Source organism: Oenanthe melanoleuca, chromosome 11 (genome assembly GCF_029582105.1).
Source record: "Oenanthe melanoleuca isolate GR-GAL-2019-014 chromosome 11, OMel1.0, whole genome shotgun sequence".
Lineage (NCBI taxonomy): Eukaryota > Metazoa > Chordata > Aves > Passeriformes > Muscicapidae > Oenanthe > Oenanthe melanoleuca.
In genome coordinates, this window is record NC_079345.1 from 3,807,587 (window position 1) to 3,831,509 (window position 23,923).

Consider the following 23,923-nt stretch of genomic DNA (forward strand, 5'->3'; position numbering starts at 1 on the left):
TTACAGCACCTCTTCCTAGCTATGTCACAGAACTGATTATTCTGAATAAGATCAAAGTCTTAATTTATTTCTGAGGGCCTCTAGTGCAGCACCCAGACAGGCTCAAGGCACTGAGTGAGCTCACTGAGGTTGCAGAGAGTGAGGAACTGACCAGGAGTAGTAAAGTGAGAAAATGGAGCTGATGAGAATGATTCACCTAAAATGCTCTTGAAAATTAAGACTCGGCTGAAGCTGAAGAAATTCCTTGGAAGATTTTGACTAATTTTATTTTTGCTCTAGCTAGCAACCTGATGAGTCTTGAATGTGAAAATATTTTGCAATTAAAATGAACTTAGAGGAATAAGTACCCTATCAAAAGTACTTAATTTTTATAATTGAAGATATTAAAAAAGAAATATCATGATGAAGAGTATTTTTTTTCTAAATTTGGTTAGATTACATGAAGTCTGTCTAATACTTCTGGATACTTTAAGAACCTGCTTAGCACCCAATTCCCACTTGAAGCAAACAACCCACAGATCTAATTATAGATTTTCCTCAGTCACTAGTTCCCTAGGAAACAAATCCATGGCTCATGTCTTGTTCATGGAAGGTCATAGGAGGAAGATAAATATTTTTCTGTGTATAGAAACTTATCTAGGGGTCCCAGGTCTACATCTCAGCAGATGCTGGTGCTTGTGCCAAGGGCAGATGGCAGCTGTGTTTGACAGTTATCTGGGAAATTTCAAACTTTTAAACATGATGAAGCACTGAATACTTCCATTAGTTTATGCTTTTTAAATATTTTTAATTAAGATTTTAATTTTGGTTCTCTACACTCATTTTGATTTTTATCAGTGGCTCTACCTCACTTTTCATCTCAAACCATCAGAGGTCAATTCCAAACAGCTGTGAGTAGTCACAACTCATTAAAAATTGGGGGCAGATATGTTACCTAAAGTTATGAATGGTAAATATAATTTGTGTTTTCTTCATATTGGCCCTTAGATTATCAAAGTTATAACAAACATGATCAAAATTTTTACCTACATGCTTGAAAAATCTTCTGTTAGCAATTGCATGAGTGACTGTTTGAAGATCTAAAATGGACTACATGGCAGAAGTCTCTGATAATGTTACTCAAAAGAAAGTTTTAATTACACCTTGATAAATTTGACTGCTTCTAATTTGAAATAAAAGCAGCCTATATTTACTAAATTAGCCTTAATGCTTTTTTTTTTAAATCAAAACCCAGACAATTTTAATAAGATTATATTAGTCTACTGTATTAATAAAAATCCTAACCATACTAACACTGAAAAGAGATTTAAAAAACAACAAATGAAGTATTTACAGAGTGACTTCTGCTTGGTTTTAACAAAGACAAGTATTCAGTTCATAAAGTGGAATTGTAACTTGAGTAGAAGAAAATGAAGGGTGGATCTTTGATGCTGATATTTTCACTGCAGGTTTTGTCATTTGTTCTATGGCAGTTTTATTTAAAAATGATAATTTGAATATGAGTGTACCCCAAGACACAACTTGCTAGACATGGAGTAATTTGAGGGGTTTGGAGAGACCCAAAGCACAGAACATCTGTTCCTTCCCAGGGACTCAACAAAACCACAGGAGGTTTTGGGAGGGAACTTTTCAAACTACTGCTGCATTTCTGAAAACACAGAAATGGGTCAAGATTAACCACAGGGTGCTGGTAGCTGATGAGATCAGGATGGTTCTTGTCACTGTAAGAAATTATTCCTGTTTACTCACATCAAGGTAACTCTGGATACCTAATTCTGGACTGGCAAAACTACTTAATTCAATTTTGCAACAACACCAATTACCCAACCTGAATTTATGCAGAAAATAGCTGCTCTAGGTTAGTGTGATAATTCATGTAAATTTTATAATTTCCTTCCTCAAAAACCTGGAAGCTGAGCCATGAAATTTAAATGCAGAGAGCATCTATACTTTGTGACTCAGCAAGGCAAAAGTTGTCACTATTCCAAGTGAGAATGTCTTTGTTTCAGTCTCACCTCATATTGACACAGATATTTGTATCAATATTTCTGCCTAAACATTTGCATTTGCATGCAGAGATTGGCATTTAAACCTGAGGAAAACTGTGGAAGAAAACAAAATTTGGCACAGGAAATACTTTGCCCTTTCTACCTAGTGTTATCTCAAGTGAACCTGTTGCCACTGATTTCTCTGCTGGCAAGCAAATGTCAACCTGATTTAATCTAACTTCTCATTTAGAATAAAAAACTCCACAGAAATCTCCTACAGAAATAATCTGGAATGTTGAGGGGATTACAAGGGTATAGGAAAGACACTGCACAGCTGCTCACTTTGAGCTCAAACAGATTATTTAAGAGTGCAAGTGAGATTTACTGGTATCTCTGAGAATAAATAACAAATAATCCAGAGAATGTTGAGTGATCAATTACATTGTGTTTAAAGTTTGAAGTAATCTCTTTTGAGAAGCTTTATTCCAGAATTCAGCCAAACCAGTGTCTTATTGACCATCATCAGAAAAAAATGCCTTCAAGTCAGGCAACACAAAAATATTCTTCAAAATATTGTCCCAGTTGTCAAAGTGCATTGGTAAATACAGATCTTTTCCTCAACTTTCACTGAGCAACAAATAAATCTACAGTGTAATAATGTGGAGTAATTGCTCACTTTTGTGACAGATTCCAACAAAAAAAATTAAAGCTAGAAATGAAAGCTTAGTTAAAGCTTCAGTAAACAGGTTCTAAAAAGATTACACACAACAACCTTTGGATGTTTTAACCAATAATTATTATTGGTTTTAACCAATAATTATTAAATATGGGCTTAAAGTATAAATGCTCTTTTAAAACATTTCTAAAGTCTAAGATGATCTTTATGGGAAGCTCTAGACTGAAACTATTAACATAACAATCTGTATTATTTTGCATTCTTTTTAGAAAATAACTTTCTAAGCTGCCTAAAATGTGGTACTGTTCTCATACATATCACCAGGACAATAAATAAATAAATAAATAAATTAAATTAAATGCAGTTTCAAAAAAAATCTTGTTCATTTATCTTTGTTTTAATCCCATATGAACTGTGGGTTTTTTCAATGTTCTGTGGAATCTAGTCCATCAATGTCTGACTTATGTCTTTACATAACAACTGTACCTTAAAAAACAATATTTCATGATATCTAAGACTGCAGGGGAAAAAAAAAATCCATATTGCAATCCATGAATGTAATACTCCCAAGAGTATTGTTAGGCTTCCATCACCAACCATTAACAATTAAAATATTAACATTCAAGAATCCACATAATACACAGAGAACAGAAATTCTGTTCTGGAATTAACTGAGTAAAATTTACTTTTTAAAGGAAGGAACAGGAGGGTAAATCCACACCAGGTTTGATTTTGCCCAACAGAGGCCTGAGGCCAAGAAAAAATTTTAGGCACTAAAAATAATGAATTATTTTTTTTTTTTTAAACATTGCATTTTATAAACTTTCAAGCTAGTGTCAGCCTCTGAATTTGTCATTTATCATTACTTAAATCTTAATTAAAAATATTATATAATTAAAAAAAAATAAAAATCTGAGCTTTTAAATCCACTTGTGGCTAAATACAAGGTATTTTTCCACTGCCTCTAGCAGCTTTATCTTTTCTAACTCTGAAAAAATTAGATGCTTTCCAGTCACATACAATTGCTTTGCCATAACACTGTTCAAAGTCAAAAAATACTATTTAAAGCTAATAGTAAGATTTTGTGAAAGTTTGAGCTGTTAAATTGCTAAAGTGTTGCATACATAGGATTGGTGGATAATGGCTATGGCATTCTTTATCTTGAAGAATGTAAATGTAGCTAATAGTGTGGAAAAAAACCATTTTACTACTTTAGCTGAGATTGAAGAAAAATAAAGGATAGAGAAAGACATTCAAGAAGTAAAATTTACACTGAATAAACCAGAGAAAAAAAAGAAAAAGGGGGATATTTTTATATGGTATTCTAAATGTTAGAATGAAATTCCCTCTTTTATAACAATGAGATTTTGATTTAAATGAGCTGAGGAGTTGAGGAGGTTCTGTTCCATCTACCAGAACAAGCTTGAGCAACTTTAACCTGACTTTAAAAGAGCAGTTTAGTGCTGTTCAATGGGAATGGACCTGACATAATCCAGTCCTGCTGTTCTAAGGATTCAAAATGAAAAAAACCCATTGAACTGTGCTCTGGAACAGGGTCTGGGAGGTGGATTCACCAGAGATCCTTGAAGTGGTGTCTCCCTTAATTCAGAGTTCTCAGGGTTTTATCAACCCATGGTGCTGAACAAACATGTCACCTGTCCTATAATGATGGAATTAAAACTGGAGTCAAACAGGCACACAGCTCTCCAGTGCCATTTCAAACTGGCAAAATACAAATATCCAACAGCCCCTGCTCCACTTCAGTGTGCACAGAGAGGATCCAGCTGGATTTTCCACCAGCATTGGAGCCACAGCTCCTCTGGGGCTCTGATCTCCAGCCCTGAGCAGGCACTGGCACCCTGCTAATGAAGAAAACAAAGCAGGATTTCACTCCAGGGCTGCTCACACTCCATGCTAGCCACTCCTTGCACATCGTGGCATTATTAAGTGATAATCTATAATCACCCATGGCCATATTTGACTTCAATCACATCAGTGTGAATCCAAAATACACCTGGTTTTCACAGCCATTGCTTCAGCTCAGTGCTAACAAACAGCCCAATCCATTCCCACCAGATCACACAGGCACAGATCATTATTGTAGTTCCACCATTCAGAACAAATGAAAGCATTAACAGTTATTTCTGATGGAATTAATTGCTCTCTCTCCCTATATTTAATTGCAGTTTGACTACAACATCCAAAGATAACAAATATTATATTACATATACTACTGAACCTGTTGTACTACAAATTTTCTACATATTTTCAGGTAAAGAGGACTAGATTTCTCTAAAATATTAGTGAGTCTCATATGAAAAGAGAAATATATGGAGATCATCCAAATAATGTGCTGCCACCTATAAAGATGAAGGCACAATAGCACACCCATCCTCACAAAGAATTCAGCAATAAACTTAAAATAATGTATTTTTCTCTTCTAATTTAAGGGAAATGCAGGTATAACTGCAGCAATAATTAATGAGGCAAAAAGAACCTTTTAGATTAATGAAGCAAGTTCATTTCCCCAGGATCAGGTATTGTTGTTTAATTTTTACAGAAGTTAAGGCTGCAGGCTTATGATCACAATTCTCAAATAGAAGTAAAAAAATATTCAATGGTATTAGTTTCTTTTAAATGTAAATTAATCAACAACCCATTGTGGAGGTACAAAAATAATTTAGCAACGTCTACCAAGTTTTTAATAATTAAAATCACCTTAATATGTATGTTTCTATGGTTACACTTAATGTGTTTAGAATACAGAAAGATCTTAAAACAGTCCCAGGATTTCCCAGCTAATATGAAGAGCAGAGATGGCTTTGAAATTGATCTTTAGAAAGAATAGCCAAGTCATTTTCAACTGCAAATCATCCATTTCAATTTCAGCCAGAGAAATCAATGGGCAAGAAAACAGATCTCTCATCAATTAGGATTGCTTCTCTACATCTATCACTCTGACCTATCTTGGGAATTTTCAGTTGACAGCACAGTATATCAGCATTAAACTAAACCTACAGAAAAATAAAAACTGGAGAAATTTATATTAGAAAACTTAGTTGCTAAATTTAGCCCTTCGACAGTATCTTGGAGAGGAAACCTGAAACCACCTAGTTAAAAATAAAAAGTTCAAATGATCCCAAGCTCCAGGACAGCTCCTGCACATTGAACAGCTCAGGACAAACAAGGGATGTGCCAGCCCAGCATCCTGCAACAAGGAACCAAACTAAATCCAGTAGTAGACATTATAATATCTCCTTTCACACTGCAGGAGAACTGGAGATGCACAAATCCTCAGAAATAAATTCAAACAAATCATCAAAATAAATTTAATTCCATTTTAACTGCAGATTACACACACCATAGAGATGAAGGAAATGAGACACCTAAATTCCCCTGAAAATGTGGCCCTTGGTGACTTAAATCTCACTGCTTTCAGAAATTGTTTTTTGTTTCTACTTTTACCTACATGCTTTTGAAATGCAGAACAACTCTATAAATAATAAAGCAATATTTGAAGACAAATAATGAGTCAGACACTCCTCACCCCTTCTCTGCCTTCCAGATGCATTTGAGTGCTAGAAATTGTATTTAGAAGAATAAGAGCTTAAACTAGACATGGTTTGTGGAACTACAGAACTCCAAAGAAACTACTTGTGCAGCCACTCTGGGATGTTTCTGCAGTGTGTTTTCTTTACAAAGAGCAATACAAATAATTCAAGGATGAACCAAAAATGACACAGGAAAGGCTGGAGGTCATTCCTGGATACATCTGCCCCTGGATTCTCCCTGCAGTGATATATAGATATATAGATATATAGATATATAGATATATAGATATATAGATATATCAGAAACCCTCAGGCACAGCAAGGACACCCTTTCCCTTCTGGCCTCTACATCTTGTGACAGCACACAGAAAATCACAATGCTTGACAAAAAATTATCAACCAGTTCTAACCTTCAGTGCTGTTAAATCTCTCTGCAACACTCCAATCTTTCTATGACCTGTCAGTCTCATGACTCATTTTGGATGATCTGCAAACTCTGTCACTGCAATGTCTCCTTTTCCAGATAATTTCTGTTGTATTAAACAACACAAATCACTGTATAAATCCTTGAAAAGTATCTATTGGTAAAACCTTCCCTGTGGAAATCTCTTTCCACACTGATGTTTCAATCATTTTTTGCCAAAGGAAGAATTTCCTCTCAGTAGAGAAACCCAACTATGGTTTATTGATCAGATTTATCTACACCTTCAGCTTCTCCACAGGTCTTAATACACTCAGGAAATATGATTTGCCCTAAAAAGATCCATGTTCTCTTCATGGCTGTTCCAAAGTTTATCTGTTCCAGTGACTGCTGCACCTTGGCTTTGACTGATTGCCTGCTCCAGGAATGGGATTCACTGGGCTCTTCTTCCTAATGTTTTTCAAGGCTTCTTAGGGAGCTTTTTAAAAAGAATAAAATTAAAAAAAGTGAGCCACACATTGCAGAGCAAGAGCAGCCAAGGTGCAGAAGTAGTTATGTGCCACAGTCAGGAGTTAATTCCCACTAAGAGCTCTCTACAAACTTGCTCTTTTCTATTTTATAATATTTTTTTTTTTTTTCTCTTTTGCTCTGAATTGGTTTCTTTTGATGCTTCATTTTGAGATGCTCCTTCATACTCCTGTTCATTTCCTCCACTGAGAACATCTGCAGTGTGGCACAGCCTCCCTTCTTTCTAAAATAATTGAAATATTTGCTGTTAGTTTCTAGTTTTCCACTTTGACAGGACTTTCACTTTTTTAAGGAAGATTGGGGATTTTGAAGAATAATCTTACGTTTTTTTTTCAGCCTCCAACAGAAGTAAAACTGTTTTTTTGAACTGTTTCCAGGTATTTGATTGTCACCCAGATCTGTGAAACTCAAAATCTCCTGACTGTAAATTAATGACTGAAACCAATGGCAGACCCTGTTCCTAAACTATGTGCAATGAGACAATTTATCTCTCTTTTCAACATAATAATTTCTTACTTTGAAAGTCACTGCATAAGGGTCCACATGGTTCATTGCACAAGCAACAGGGAGTCCCTTCTTGAGAGAATCGAGGACAAAAAGTGACAACTGAGCTGAATTTTGCCTCTAGTCTTTGATTTAGAAACCTGATTGGAAAATTTCTGTCTAATTCTAAAAATCGAATTAACTCTGATGTCCAATAAGAATTTTACAGAGTAGCTCTTTTGAAAAGCGTGTGAAGAAGAATTTATTTTTTGTCCTTGGCTCTGCTGCACTGGACTGTACCTGTCTCCATCTGCTATAAATTAGAAGCACCTATGCATACACTCAGTTATCATCAGGGAACAGGTACTTCATTTGCTCCCAGAATTAAAAGGCTGCTCAGGATGGGGCTTTCAACATGAAAAACATGGTCAAAACCTGTTTTTCTAGAACATAAGAAAAGGAGCTGGTGGGTACAAACAACAGCAATATTGACTCTGAACCACATCTGTATCTCCTTAGATTAAGAGTTTGGAATCATCAATCTTCATGGAACCTTGGGGGAATAAATACAAACAATTTTCTACTTACAAAAGTAACTTTCTAGTCCTTACAAAAAACATCCTCATCAGTTATGCCCCAAAGGAAACAATATGTGGGTTTTAAGATTTCTCATTACCAGATAATTACACTTTTTTTTTTTTTCCTCCAAAGCATTATTGCATCATTATTGCATTAGATTTTTTTTTTTAAGAAAAAAGAATATGATTTATTAACAATTAGGATTCTCACAAGAAAATTACTTAGTGCAGTAATGATGGTATAGGAGTTTGGATAGGAGACTAGTTAGATAAGGATTTGAAAAAATAATAAATTATATTAATTCAAGTTAATTTTCATGTCCCAGTGACCCTTATCAAATTCAGGTTTGCCAACAGCACAGCAATACTGGATGAAGTTGATTCATTATTTTTGCCTGTTGACACTTTCAGCATGCTCTGCATTGTCTTTTTTGTATGAAATTCATACAGGTCTTACAGTTTATCTTTTGCATAATCAGCAAGCTGCCCACTGCAGACATTGCTCTTTCCATGTGTCTGATTTAACCATTATTCCAACCCTACAACACCTTCTTCAGGAACATTTAAGGACTTCTTTGTCAAGCAGAAAAGGATCTGTTTTGCTAGACATTCTTTAGTCTGATCTCCTGAAAAAGAGAACACTTAACTGATCCAGCTTAAGCTAGTTGTAACCAAATCTGATTAAAAAAAGCATACAACATACAAAGTTCCTAAAAGCTCCACAAAAATTGGAGCAATGCAGAGTGAAAAGATCTGTTGGCACCTTCAGAGGCAGAAAGGAAGGATTAATTTCCATTTTTCACATGTATATTCATTGAATATACAGGTCAGCTGCAGCTCCAGGATTTGCTCCCTCTTGAAATATTGAAAACTTGAAATCCCAGTTTGAAATATCAGGAGGCAGAAAATAACCCCAGTGGTGCTGAGGGGATTATTTAGGGTCATTGTGCTCCAAGTGCTATCATCAATAAGAGCACCTGGGTTTGTTGCAGGGAACTATTATTTGTAGCAAACCAGCTTTCATCACTCCTATTATCATGAAATACTTGTAATAGATTGTAAATCAGGCTTGGACATGAATTCTATTAAATTAATATAGCCCCTGAATTCAAGTTGTAGCCAAGCTCAGCTACATTTACACTGCTGCTTTTTTTTTTTTTTAAATTCTAACAAGTAAAAAATATATTAAGACACATGTTATTGGATTATAGGGATCACTACTACTTTCAATTTCTGGACTTTATTGTTGAACAGATTCCTATTATCAAATCCATTCTCAAGCTCAATTGAAAATGTAAGCTTAATAGTTTCATCCATGGTTTGTAGAAATGAAAAGAAAAACTTCTGAAGCTGTTTGAACCTTGATGAAAATCCTATTTTCCAAGTACACTTTAAAAGTTTTCCCTAAAAACCTATTGAATAAAGAGCAACTTGACAGGTACATGATCAGTTTAACTCACACTTCCTTCAAGGGTCCTTTTTTCCCACTGCAGTGTCCCAGGAGGGTTGGCTTTATCAAAACTCCTTTCCCACTTTGATGGGAGAATTTCAGTCAGCTTCAACATGCCCAGGGTCAGGCAGGGATACAGGAAAGTGAAATGTTTTAGTGTGTGCTTACAAGACTCCATGGCAGTGCTGAGGGATGAGCACAAGTTCAAAAGACTCAGCTTAAACTGCAGCTCAAGGTAAAGAACATCTCTAAAATAACACCCCAGCAAAATTGGGCTAATATTTTAACAGACACTTCAAATCTTAAATAGAATTTATATAAATATTTATCCCATGCTATCCACCTGCTCTTCAGGAACATGACACAGATGGAAACAAGGCAGGGAAATAAAGTATGGAAGAGCAGCAATGCAATGGACATTCATGGAGAGAAGAGCAGAACTTCCATTGACAGTGAGAGGAAATCACAGCAGCAATTTATAGATTAAAGTGGGAGAAAAATACCTACAAAATCAACAGCATGACCAAGAAGAGAGTTCATGAAATCTGGATATGTTGTACAAGCCTGTAGTCATTTATTGTTGTGCTTCTTTGGAATGTACATACATATATATATATATATATATATATAATACATATACACATATATATAACATATATATATACATATATATATATATACACATATAGAGCATGGAGGGTATGAATCCTCTGTTTAAACCCCAAATGTGTAAATTCCAATAATCACCATGACTTCATAAACAGCCCAAGAAAATCTGAGGAATATCATGACCAAACCAAAAATCTACCCTCTCACAAAGTTAAATACAGAACTTTGGAAAGCAGGTTAATCCCAAAAAATACAGTTCTCTGAATTCTTAATTTGCCTTTGTTTAAACAAAGTTTCAGTGGCAGAAAGTGAATTTTCTCTTTGTGAGTCATTCTAGAGAAAGTAGAGTGGTCAAACTAAACTCTTCTTTTTCAAACACAAGCAAAAGGAAATTGCTTAATATGTGGGATTTTTGTAATTGAAAATTTTAGGTCAACAGTGGAACATTGATTACAATGAAATAATTTACATTTTTATATATTTGACCCTGAAAGAAAAACAGGTCAATAGAGAAGAATGACATTAACTTTGAAATTAGATATTCCAGAAATCTTTTCCAACCTCAGCTTTCTATGATTCTGCCCTATGGACCATACCTTACTTATTCCATTTCTGAAATCAGCCACCAGGGTCGCACAGTAAGTGATAAAGATGATAAACCAGAAAGGCTGAAAAAAGGTGCCTTTATAGGGCAGCTGGAAAAGACCACCAGATGTTTTGGAAATGAGAAGGGAAAATGTTTCCTGAACTAAAACACAGCTGTCATTATGGATAATAGCATCATACTCCTTTATTCACCCTGAACTGTTGCTGTACATCACTCTAAAATACATGGAGGGGAAAAAAAAAAAAAGGGAAAAAAAAGAAAAAAGAAAAAAAAAAAAAGAATCATCCATATACGATAAAAACAAGGGCAAAACACAAAAAGATTAAAATTCTCTTCAATGAACCATTGAGAAGAATCAGCAGTTAGAGAGGAGGAAGAAAATGACTGTTGTTCCCTGAGTGACAGCTATTTACTCCACCTTACAGATGAGCCATACATAGTATATATAATTTTTCCTTCTGGAAATGCTCTGCCAACCATCTTTACTTAATGCCATTCTAACAAGCCACAGCTGGTAATATCAAATTTGTTGCCAGACCAGTCTGCAAAATGCCTTTATTAAAGTCTTCCATTAATGAAAGCACCAAGGTTGACAGTATGACAGTATCTAGTTTGCAAATTGGCAGGGATAAGTTAATTTTGTTCCTAAAATGTCATTCATTTGGATATTGCTTTATATTGTATTATAAACTTGCTAATAACTGACTGTATAACAAGAAACCAGAGGAATTATTTGGAATGGAACAGGAAAACAATCAGGTTTGAAGCAGGATGAATCAGTTCTCAGCTATCAAATAAATATCTTAATTAATTTAAAGGGAGCTCTGTGGTTGTGTTCTCTCCCCTGACTTTGATATGATGCAGTTTTTATGTTTTTACTGGTAACATATGAACACAGCACTCTGCTAAATAAAGCTGGATAAGTCTGTTGCATCTCTCATCCCACTTAAGATAAAGTGTTACTCTAAGTAGATTTGTAGAAAGAAACTTTACAAATCAAAGGGACTAAGCAAATAGAAATCCTGGATCCAAATATCCTCAATCCAAGATTACAGAATTAGGCTCTACATCTTGTTAAGTTTAAAATTTGGCCCGACTAATAATGCAGAGACCAAGTTTTTACTCAAAACTACACATTGAACAAGAAAATAGATTCTAGAAACTGGAGAGATTAAGTGGTTATTCCAAATAATTGAATTAAAACAAGACAGAAAGTCAAGGTGGATAACAACAGCTTCCCACCAGTCAGCTCAGGATATAGGATCATTTTGGCAGACTGTAAAGAAGGAAGTTAAAAAAAAAAAAAGAAAACAAATCCAGTCTGGTTTCATGAAAACCACAGGGAACAGGGTTAGGGAATGGCAATTCTTATTCTCCATCCCTATCCATTAAATGAAATAGCTGTTATGTCTGAAAATAATCCAAACATTTTAAGCTTGGGTCTACAATTAAGTTAGTGTGCCAGTGAAAAATGACTTGCCAGGGTTTTATTTCATCTTAGTTACTTTCCATAGGCAATTTACAGGCAGGGACAGACTTTTTTCTCACCTCTGCCTTAATTTGCAGCACAGTTTAAAATTATCAACTTCTGAAATCAAAGTTAACACGAACAGTGTGGCAGTTAAACTGCAGCATACTTTGCTGAGCAGCTTTAGAGCAGAAAATCTCTTCTGTTTGCTGCCTTCCTTCAGGTCATTAACATGATTTATTATGAAGCAGGAAATTAGGTACTGGATATTATCAATATTGTTCAGAAAATTCGATTCCATCATTGCCATGTAACTGCTTTATCTCCAACAAACTTGTAACCATAGTAACTAGATTAGAAAGTATTCCCCAAATGTTTAAAATTCTTTTTTTTTCTTATTAGCAACATCAAACACAGAAAAATAATGGTAAATTGTTGTTTTCCAGTTTTCCAAGCATGTGCAGCTCATGTGTGATTCTTCTGAAAGTCTAAAGTAAACAGGTGTATTTTAACAAATTTTTCCAATAAAATTGTATTAGCTGAAGGAAAACAAATGTGTTCTGTTGGAATTGTTGATGTGAATGTCAATTTTCTTAAAAGAGGGAAGGTTGAAGAGACACCTCTCAGAAAAAGAGACAAAATCTGAAGTGCTGTTTTCACTTAATGGTTTGTTAGGACATCAAATACATATCATTTAATGAGAATTAATATGCTGTAGCTTAATAATTCATGTACTTGCAGTGAAAGCCCTTTAATTTAATGGAGTGCTGCTCCTTTCATTACTTTCATTGCTGAGGTGGGTTGGTGTTTTTCCCTGAAGGTCAGGAGTGTGCCAATCCTCCATGCAAGCCATGAATTTAATCAGATGTTAAACTCTGACACCTGCAGCCACCCATTCTCTCCCAGCTCAGCAGGTTTTTACACATTTTCAGGAACAGCAGAGCAGCAGGAGAACTCGAGGTGTCTGTTCTGTCAGGATCAGAAGCAGCTGTACTGTGCAACTGTGATCACATATTTATCAAATTTTGTGTTCCCTCCTCAGTACTGTGGCTGGAAATTAATTCCTCTTCTCTGGGTACCAGAAACTTTTCTTTAATCTTATGCCAAAATTTATATCCATTAGTTATTACACCAGTGTATTCCTTTCCCTTAAATCATCTGGATTTACAGAAAATGCTTTTGCTAGGCCGAGCAAATTGAGCTCATATATATTTCTGCCCAATCCTAGACCATAACTTGATTTTTTTCTCTAAACCCAATCTTTGTTTCTTGATGGATTTCAAAGAGCTTTATTTATTGCCTAAGTGCTATTCATAAATAACACCCTTTTCCACTTGTACACTTTTTTACCTTGTTTCTTCTTGTTTCTATATCCTCATCCATGGATATGCCTTTCCCACGTGGAATTGTAGACATACTTTAGCAGAATGCTCTCCTATACATCATCAGGCTTATTCAAGGAATCAGAATTCCTTGTGTCTCTGTAATCCCATCTTCTCTCTGAAAAAGTTCCCCACCCACTTCTTCAGCTGTCACCAAAACATTCTTCTCTTCTGGACAAGTCAAAATTCTTGCTGATGACCATTTCCTGTTTTCTGGCACAGCACACCAATTGCATTTGATGTGGTGAAGATTTGAAAACAAGCAATTGGATATTAAAAAATTAATTTTAAAAATCCAGCAGGATATTCCTGTAGACCCCATTTCTAGTTCCATCATGAGAAATACATTCTGTTGCTTCCACATCATTTTTAGTAATTGAAGCAAAGATTCAGGCCAATGATTGGGATCCAGAATTTTCCCAGCTAAGCAGCTGACAAGCATCACACAGATCTCTCTCAGGGTGGTTTTGAGGTTCCTGCACATCATTCCCTTCTCTGTGAGCACACACCATTATCTTCCAGGCTTGGACACCCTTCCTTTCCAGTTCCTTTCCTCCTCCAGATCTCTTTAGACTCCTTCTCACTTTTTGCTTAATTTTCCAGTGGTACCAAAACTTTTCTTAATTCAGCTTTCTCATATCATCTTCCTCTAACCTATAAACCTTCTCTCTAGGTTCTCTTCCCAGGCTGAGAGGTCATGACCATCCCTTTTGACACTTCATTTTTTTGCCTGAAATTTGACATTTCTTACAGCTGCTTCTTTAGTCCATGGCAATTCTCTTCTGCCAAGCATGTAATTTATCATATATAAATAGTTGCACTAAGATAGCCACTCAAAAATAGCATCTTCCAGAAGCTTTTTACATCCAGCTTTTTTCAGCTTCCTCCCCACTTCAAGTGCTTTTCTCCTGCTGCTTTAACAGACAAGATGAATTTGCTCTTTGCTTTAAATTCACATCTCAGAGGAGGAAAAAAAAACACTTCCTCATAGATCTTAAAGTTTTTATCCTGTTTGCAAGCCTGGATCACTTCTAGTCTTGAGCTTTTGTGGGGTCAGTCCTGCCATGTAACTGCAGCTAACAGCCAGATCAGAGGCAGCAAGTATAGAAAGTTTCTGATCCAAAATAGCTGATCCACCCCCACCCTCCTTGCAAAAGACAAAACAGGCAAATAACAACAGCAAAAAAATTCTTATGGGAAAAAAAAAAAGTTTTGGTTTCGATTTATTCAGTAATTTCCTGCAAAGACTTCTGTGTACCTCTCTCTGTGTTCTGCCCTTGACTGAGCATAAAATGTCCTGCCAATTTTCACCAGGCCACTCATGGCTTCCAGATTTTACATACCAGCAATTGCAATACTCACTCTTATGCAGCACAACTCCTTTAAAGTGAAGAATAGATTCACCATTTGCTGTCAATAACACAAAGAGCAAATCCTCTGAGCCTGGGTAAACACTTTGCAGGTCCCTCTCTCCTGATGTGTGAACAAAGAGCTGGGACTTGTTGAGCATCTCCACAAATCCCTTTGTGCTCTTTGGTGTCTGCATTATTTAAAAGTCACCAACATCAGCTAAAGGGTGTCAAAAGATTGGTTTGTAGCTGCACAGAGCCACCACTCTATCTGGTCTCAGAAAACATTTCCATGGAGTAGTGGAGAATTAGCTGCCAGTGGAAGTACAAAATAATCCTGCATCCCACTGTTTTGTACTTCATTTGACTTCATGTGGACAAATAAACCAGAAAAGCAACATATGGAGAGAGACTAAAAATTCAATATCATTTCCCAGTGCCCTATCAGCAAGACTAAACAAAACACATCAATAACAGTCAAGAGTTGCAGCCTGGGCCATCTGGTCACAAAGGCCCACGTTACCAAGGTTGTGTTAAAATGTTTTAATCTCAGTGTTCTCCCTCAGGCACCAAGCATGGTATGCAAAATCTTAAATCCTGCTAAAAGGTGAGACTTCTCCAGCTACAAACACAGCATGACCAGGATGGTTATTTAATTAAGAGCTGCCCTAGTGAAGGGTGTGGAAATGGCAAGGCAATAATCCAATTCCTGAGTGGGGACACTGGAGAGCCAGTAACAGACACAACACATGTACTTCCTTGTTAAGCTAAATACTAATTGGAATTTCAGTAATTAGTTTGAACAAAACACTGTTTTCACTTGTGCAGTATCTCCTTCCTGATATATAACAAAACTTCATGAAGGGAGTCTTCCCAAATGCCTTCTTTTGCCCTTTATGGTATTGTTTCCTAACTGTGAAATAAAACTCAATTAATTGTTCTCCCCCTGCTCTCTTCCCACACATCTGCCCTGCTCCCCACTAAGTGCTAATCAGCATTTCACCTGTTGGCTGCTGCAATCACTTCCAAACAACCTTGTGCAGTTCCAGCCAACCCAGCATGGGGTGGAAAGCAAGAGGAAGTCAGGACACATTAATAAACCACCCTGGTAATTTGCTAAACAGGGGGAAGGAAAGGAAAGTAAGAAAGAAAGGGAAAATAACACACTGGAAAACCTGATTTCCACGTGAGCATCCAGACAGGATCACGTGGTGGCAACACACAGAACAAGCCATGCCTGAAATTATCACTGTCACCATTTCATGCAGGCAGGAAAGCTTCACATCCCTTCTCACACTCGAAATTCTGTCATAACATGCAAATTACTCATTCTCTGGATGTTTTGCTGCTTCCCCAAAACACCACAGAAACCAGAGCTAGTCTGCAATGTCCTTCTGCAGGGATTGCAGCAGAGCAGAGATGGCAAAGCTGAGGCTCAGGAGAAGGCAGGGCTCAGCACTGATCCATCAGACTGTGATCCATCAGTCCAGGTGAGCCCTGCAAGGCTTCTGAAGGTGAGCCCCAAAATATTTTGGAAGAGGAAAAAAAAAACGTTCCTCACGTGTTACAGAAGTGGGCAACTAAGTGAATTTTCTAAAATTCATGAAGCCATGGAAAGTAGATGATAAATGTCTAAATTTAAGGGAGGGAGATGAATAACTTTTCTCCAGTTTGTGTAGAATATGAAAAAGGAACCAGTGCTCTGAGTTAGTACAGACATTCACTGTAGTTAGCAAAACCTCACAGCCTATCTTGTGAAGATTTTTGACAAGCCAAAAAGACCTGAAATAACTGCTTTTCTTCTCAGCATCAATTTTGTCTGAATTACTTCCCTACAACCAGTATGTCTGAGACTCCAAACCTTTTTATTTATGCTTTGTTCAGCATTCAGTTGCAAATTACCACAGTTGACCTAGAATACGTCATTCCATTATTTTAAATATCTCTAAAATGTTTGTCTCCCCTGACACATGCATCATCTCTCTTTCTGTTTGCAATATACTCCAGCCAAATTAATTATCTGAATACCTAAATTAGAGATATGAAAAAAACCAACATTAAATATTGAAAAAATTATGAGAGCTCCATGTATTTCAAGGTGCTGATCATTTGCAGTTCCTATAGTTTAAATATTAGTTGAGGGCAGGTTTCTCAGGGCCTTTGAAGAAGAGCCTGCAGATGCTCTCACATGGGATGGAAGAGGGTAGGAAGACATCTGGAATATTACTACCAATGTGATAGACACTGCAAAACTATAACAGTAACAGATCAATCATTTAATATCAAAATTTCATCCAGTTTTGTTGACTTACCTTGCCAACTAATCTGGGGAATGGAGGTCTTTGATTTTCAGGAATTAATATTGGAGTTGCCAAAATAGCCCTTTTTTGTCTTGGAATTCCAAGGTTGCCTTCTAGTTTTAAGATTTCCTAAAAAAAAAAAAAAAAAAAAAAAAAGACATATTAATAAAACTTCCAGATATTCAGTTGTTATTCCCTTTCCCTGCACCTTTAGGCAAAATTACCTCGAACCAGCAGATTTTAAGTTTAGTATTATATATTTTCCAGCAATTAGTGATAACATAAAAGAGCACCTATTTAATCTTTCAGGTTACTGCACTTATTTCAGTGGCAGTAGGCAGCCCATATTAATTTTGTACTCATGTAAACAAGTTATAAACCTGTGCAGGTGTCTGTAATCCTAAACTGATAACTGCTTAAATCATAAGGTCTGGTTTACCTCCACACAAGAGCAGTAAAAAGCCACACTTATAATGTCTTTAGAGAATATTCTCTAAAGAGATATATGATGATATCTCTAAAGATATAGATGGTGATAGAGATCATCCATGCTCAGTCACTCCTCAGCCCTGGCTTTCCATCAAACAGAGCAGAGTGAATTTGCAAACACAGTCCACAGGTAATGAACTCTCAATAAACACCAAAAGCTTGTAACTTCAAATTAGACACCAAAGTCCAGGTGTAACTTAAAATATGAGCTGGTAGGTTGTGGGGGTTGGATGTTTTGTGTTTGTGAGAGAAAGCTCCATGCTATTCTCTCAGAAAGAACAAAAATGAAAGTGGTTTACACACAAAGCCTCTTTTTCTGCTGCTTTTTCTGGAGTGTTTCTTTCTATCTGAGCTTCAGGCAGTTCAGCACTTTCTGAGCTACAGTGAACTCTCCACAGTGGCCTCTGGCCCCTGGAAAACTCTGCCCACCACACCTCTGCTCTCTCTTCCCTTCTGCTCTGATCTGCTCAGTTCTCTCCCTGCAGGAGCTGCAGCTTCCCAGAGACCACTCTCCTTCCTTTGCTTCCTCCTGCAGTCTCTGCTACTCCCTTCTCCAAGCACAAATACTAACAAGGGCAAAAAAAGCCTCTCCCCATCTCCCAGAGCTCTCCCTTAATCCAAGCCCTTTTTAGGAAGGGAAAAAAGAACAAAAAACCCAACAGAACAAGCAAACACCCACAAACAAATGAAACAAACCAAACCAAAACAAACCAACCAAAAACCCAACAACAACAAAAAAAGTCCAGATTTGTAGTGTATTGGGAACTGTGGAAAAAAAATAATTCAATCATTACTTTTTGTTCAGGTTGTCATGACAGCTTTATTGAAAATCACTGGTTGAATTAAATGTCTGATTCCAATAAGGCAGCAATATCCTACAGATAACACTTTGCTCTCCTAATGCAGAAACTCCAAACTCCTAAGTTTCAGTCAGTTCTGGAATCCATGCTGATGTTTTTTTAAGTGATTCTTCATTACAGAATGAAGGCAGTATTTTTATAAAACTTCAAAGCTGAATGGGTTTTCTTGGTGGCACACCCTGGACCCACCAGCCAAGCTCTCCACCTGTGGCAATGCCTCCTGTCTAACCAGCTCTCACCACAAAACTCTGCTGCCTTTAGCATCATTCCTCAAACCTGACAGCAAGCAGGAGCAAGGGAAACTCGAGTTTTCACCAGTTTGCTTTAGTTGTGATAAAGTCAACCCACAGAGAATCCCTCCTCACAATGTTGCTAAATTTTCATAACTTCTCCAGGCTCCCTCTGGTAGAGTTCCCAGCTCTCCCAAAGGCTTTGCCATTTCTCTCTAATCTTTCAGTCTCAAGGCCACTCTGGTCCCTGTTTTTGTCTTTCAACTCCTCTCCCCAAGAGAGTTTTCCTTAATAAAAATTCATGAGAAAAGTTCAGAATAAAAACAGTTGAAGTGTCAAATGAAAAGAGCTGAATCCTGTCCAAAGGCAAATGCACAGAGCAGTAAAGCTTCTAAAACCACTTACACTGCAAACACAGATGGGCTGGCACGTGCCTGAGATGGTCCTGAGGAGCAGCAGTGACCCCAGGCTGTCCCCAAGGAAATCCCAGTTCTTTAGCTCAGTTCTTTAGATCAGGTAAACAACATTTATCTGATCACACCTCTCAGTCCTGCTCCTGCTGCTGTGGTTTTATGCAGGGCAGAGCCCCCAGGTCTTTGCAAATGAGCAAGACATTCAGATTTGCTTATCTTTGTGTCATGGAAAGGTTTGTGCTGGAAAGGACCTTTAAAATCCACCTGGTGCCTCCTGCAGTAAGCAGGGACAGCTTCCACCACATCACTTTCCTTAGAGCCCCATCCAACATGACCTTGAATGTGTCACATTTCTTTCTGTGCTAGTTTGAGTAGGAAAAACAATTTCCAGATTGTTCAACATCTAGATGTCACAATTTTGGTAGCCACAGACCCATAAACAATTAACTCATCACTTTCCCATGACAGGTTATCCTTATTCTTTCCCAAACATTCCCAAATGGAAGAAAAACCCAAATTATATTCAGTGACATATTAATAAAAAGAAGTGAAGTTCTAAAGGAAGGCAGTAGGTAAGGCTTAAGGCTTTTAAGGCCAGATTTCTGAGCAGAACTTCAGAACAAAACCAAAGAAAATAGAATTACTGTTTTTTGTCTCTAACACAATAATTCTGTTTCATGGAGAAGGAAGTTCTGCACAGGCACAGGAATGTAAGCACTTCTCTGAGTGTGTTTCATATTCAAATTTCACAGTGTTTTTCTAAGTACTGATTTCTTCATGATGATTTCTTTCTTATCATCCCCTAGTGTCTAACAGCAATGACTGATTAAATGAGTGGCCAAAAGCAGCACTAGGGAATGCAGTTAAGCAGAGGAGAAGAAAAGGTCAAGGGTACTTCACCAACACATGGAATAATTCACTGCTGCTCTTTGTGGTTATCATAATGATTTCCCCATTTTTAAAGAACAGGAGAAAAGGAAAAACATTTTGTTTAATTCCAAGTAGCTGCAAGTGCAGGTTTGATCCTCACCCAGTGTGAAAGCAGAAGCCAAGGAATGTGGCATTAAATGTGCACTGAACACCTGACTCAGCAGTTAAAGCACTGATAACACTCATTCATGGATGGATATATTGTATATATAATAATTTTTACTGGATTCACCTATTAAATTTCTTGGAGAAGCAACTCACAAGAGATATAAAATTAGTAGAGTTGGTAATTTTGCTTCAAACTTTCTTAAAATATCAGGCAGACATCTGCTTCTCCCACAGGTGCTGCCTTGTATGAAACACAGGAACATAAAAGTGTCTGTCCACAAACACCCACCCACAGGCAAAATTCAATATATTTATCATATTTTTAATATGTGCCTACCTAAAAAAAAGTGCACCAAAACAAAAAAATTCAATATTTTTAGTTGGTTTTGGTGGGTTTTTCTAAACAAAAATGGTAAGAGAGAAATCTTATCAGGTTTGTTATTTTTACTGCTTAACTACAATTTCATATCTGTGATCATTTAGTTCACATGATCAGTGAAATCTACTTTTCATGGTCAGTGGATTATGATCAGAATCCAACTATTATTCACTGCCACTATTTCATAACCCTCTTTTTAATTTCCCCTTCTAGACATGGAACCATCTCAGCCATAGTTTAGCTGATTCATTGACAATAAACTTTGATTTCCTGTTCCCAATAAAAAAGTACCAAACTCCATTTTCCCAGCATCTTGGAAAACTTGAATTGAGAAGAACCAGTCTGCCCAAACTACAATGCCATGCAAGTTAAAATTTCCCTACATCCTTTAAGAGTCTCCTCTTGGTTTTGATTTTCTTTCTTTTTTTTCCCAGGCCTTCTTGCAGTGAATATTTGAATGAATGGCCTGGTCACTCTCCAGCAGCACAAACCATTACTCTTGGCAAAGGAAATTTCATTAGAACTTGTCAGGGGAATAGGGTGGCTGAATTTTGGTATCAATTTGTCACTAGAAGGGCTGGAAACACCACTGGAGTGGCAATCTGTAATCCACTATGGTGACCAGAAAAGTGTTTCCTGTCATTTACTTGGTCTTATATACTAAGGCTGATGGTGTAAAATATGGTCAGTACTAAATACAAAAAAATAAAATTAATTGGATGTGTGTTGCAAGCAAAGTTCATCTGAAATAGGGAATGGGGTGTGGTAATCTGAGGTATATTGGTCTTCCTATAAAAAATAACATCACAAAAATGCTGAAAAATTAGAACTCTGCAGGTGAACTAAAAAAATAATTTTATATAATTCCCAGTTGAGATTTTAAATCATGCTGTATTACTTAATTACTTTATTTATGCTATTTATATCATCAGCATTATTGAAGTTAATTACTCCTAAAATATATGCCTAAACTAGAAAAAAATTTTCTCATGTTGGTAGCAATATAAAAAAAAAACTAAGCAATGTGCTAGAACTTTACTGTAAGTTAATGAACAACTGTTTAAACAACTAATGAACTCAATGAATAAATTTAAGAAATGTAAAGGTCAATGGCATTCACACAAACATCTGCTCAAAAGTAGCCTGTCCTCAATGCCAATAAATGTCACCCCAAAAATCACTTTGCTAACTTGGGAAGAGCAAACCCAGCTAAAATACAGCTGGCTAAGGGGAATTGGGTATTTCAGAGGGAAAAACTTCCAAGCTGGTGAGTTACAACATGTGAGTAATGGAGATGGCTGGTGAAACTTGATTTAATTGCACTGGGTGTTGCTGCCCTGTGATTGCTCTGTAGGAGGAGAGGCAGAGCCTCACACTGCCCAGTTTCTGGCACTTGGTGACCTCAGCCTCAGCTTTGCTCCTGGGCCCTCCATCTGCCTGGCCCAGAGGAGTTTGTGTAGGATGGAGGCTCCTGTTACCTTTAGTGGATCAAGAACAGAGGTGAAAAATGTTCTTCTTGTTCAAACCGTTTGGCCACGTGTAAATCAGAACCATTTTAATGCTGATATATTCCAGAGTGTCATTGGTACATAGGTGACAAAACTATGGTGGAGGCACATCTGAATTTTTTACTTTGTGAAATAATTCATTCAGTTGTTGCCCTGAACTTCTTCAGGATCTCTTGTGATGGAAAAGTTCTGTTTCTATTGAAATATAAGTTTCATTTATTTACACACCTGCCTTGTTCTGTGACAGGGAGAAGTTTCTCTAAGATGAAAGCAAACTAAGTATCCTCAAATTTGCTTTAGCCATGGGAGTTACCTGCACTGAGAACAATAAACTCTTCTTTTAGATTAACATTTCAAGCTTTATTTTGCCACCATTTAGAGAGTGTTATTCTCATTCTGAAGCATATGTGAATCACCCCCTCTTACTGGAAATCTCATATTGGTTCAACACTGCTCATTAAATATAATGAGGTGTCCCCTATCCACAAACAACCAGATATGCTCTGACAGCCTCATCTGTCAAACATCTGAAATACAGGCTTGAGGAGAAAGACAATGGCTGACCTTATGCCTCTGTCTCCACCAGGATACATTAGCAGCACATCACTTAGCAGGGGTAAAAATACCCTTTTCTCCATCCCTGCTGTGCTTACACTTGTGGCAAAGCAAACAGAACCAGACTGCTTTTACAGCAGGCCAGGAGAAAAGAAAAATTCCTAAAGATCCCAAAACCTTCAGCACCTCAAATAAATGTAACTGAATAAGGAAAGTGTTTTTTTACACCATTGCCTAGGCATAAAAACCTTAAGAAAAGTAATAAAAATCTACATTCAAAATAGAAGGTTTTGGTTTGTTTTTTTTTCTTTCATTTAATGAAATCATGTGTTTTTGGGTTAGATACCAAATTGCTACTGAAAACAGAAATACAGTGGAGATCTGAAGCAATTAAAATCTTTCAAAAATCTAATTCTTTTGAGACATAACCAAAGCCACGTGGAAAATACAGTTCACAGCACAGACACAAGGCCTTAGCTTCTTACTCTCAATATTCCTGCTCTCAATAATCCATTGAGTGGATTCATTTTTCTGCTTATATTGGAGGAACTCAAAATTCAAGGGTCCTTTTAACATTTAAAAAGGAGAAAGAACACACAGAACACAAATCTCAGTTCTAGGGCATGATAAATTACTTAAAGAAGAGTTTTTGGTGGGGCAATAACCCACGTGAAGCCTCAGAATCTGCAGATCAGCAGCACACAAATGACAACCCCAAATGTGGAATAACACAAGCAGCCATGAACAATCAGTCCCACTTTTCCCTCCTGGAATATAAGGACAATTTCTAATAAAGTTTATTTCTTATGTAAAATAAATATTATTCATAGCAGAAGTTGTTTTACCTTGGAAAACCAGCTTTCTATGTCTTGCTGCAGGGCAGCCAGCTGTAATTGTGTGCAGAAAACTAACACATTTTATATCCTTATTCTGGGTTTAAACACTATGGAATTCACTGCATATATAACAGTGCTGCACAAAAGCAATTCCATGATACCCTGAAGCAAAAATAGAGTATGTTAAAGCCATGTGTGCTGTGAAATGATTGAGCAGCTGCAGTC

General features: G+C 36.8%; 1 protein-coding gene across 2 annotated transcripts in view; it reads right to left on the reverse strand.

The window, feature by feature from the left end:
• CDH13 (cadherin 13) overlaps positions 1-23,923 on the reverse strand; it is a 425,128-nt gene that overhangs the window by 227,485 nt on the left and 173,720 nt on the right. For both annotated transcript variants that reach the window (XM_056500421.1, XM_056500420.1), the window contains exon 4: positions 17,403-17,519. In XM_056500421.1, coding sequence (XP_056356396.1) covers positions 17,403-17,519 — 117 coding nt within the window. The remainder of the gene's footprint in view (positions 1-17,402; positions 17,520-23,923) is intronic.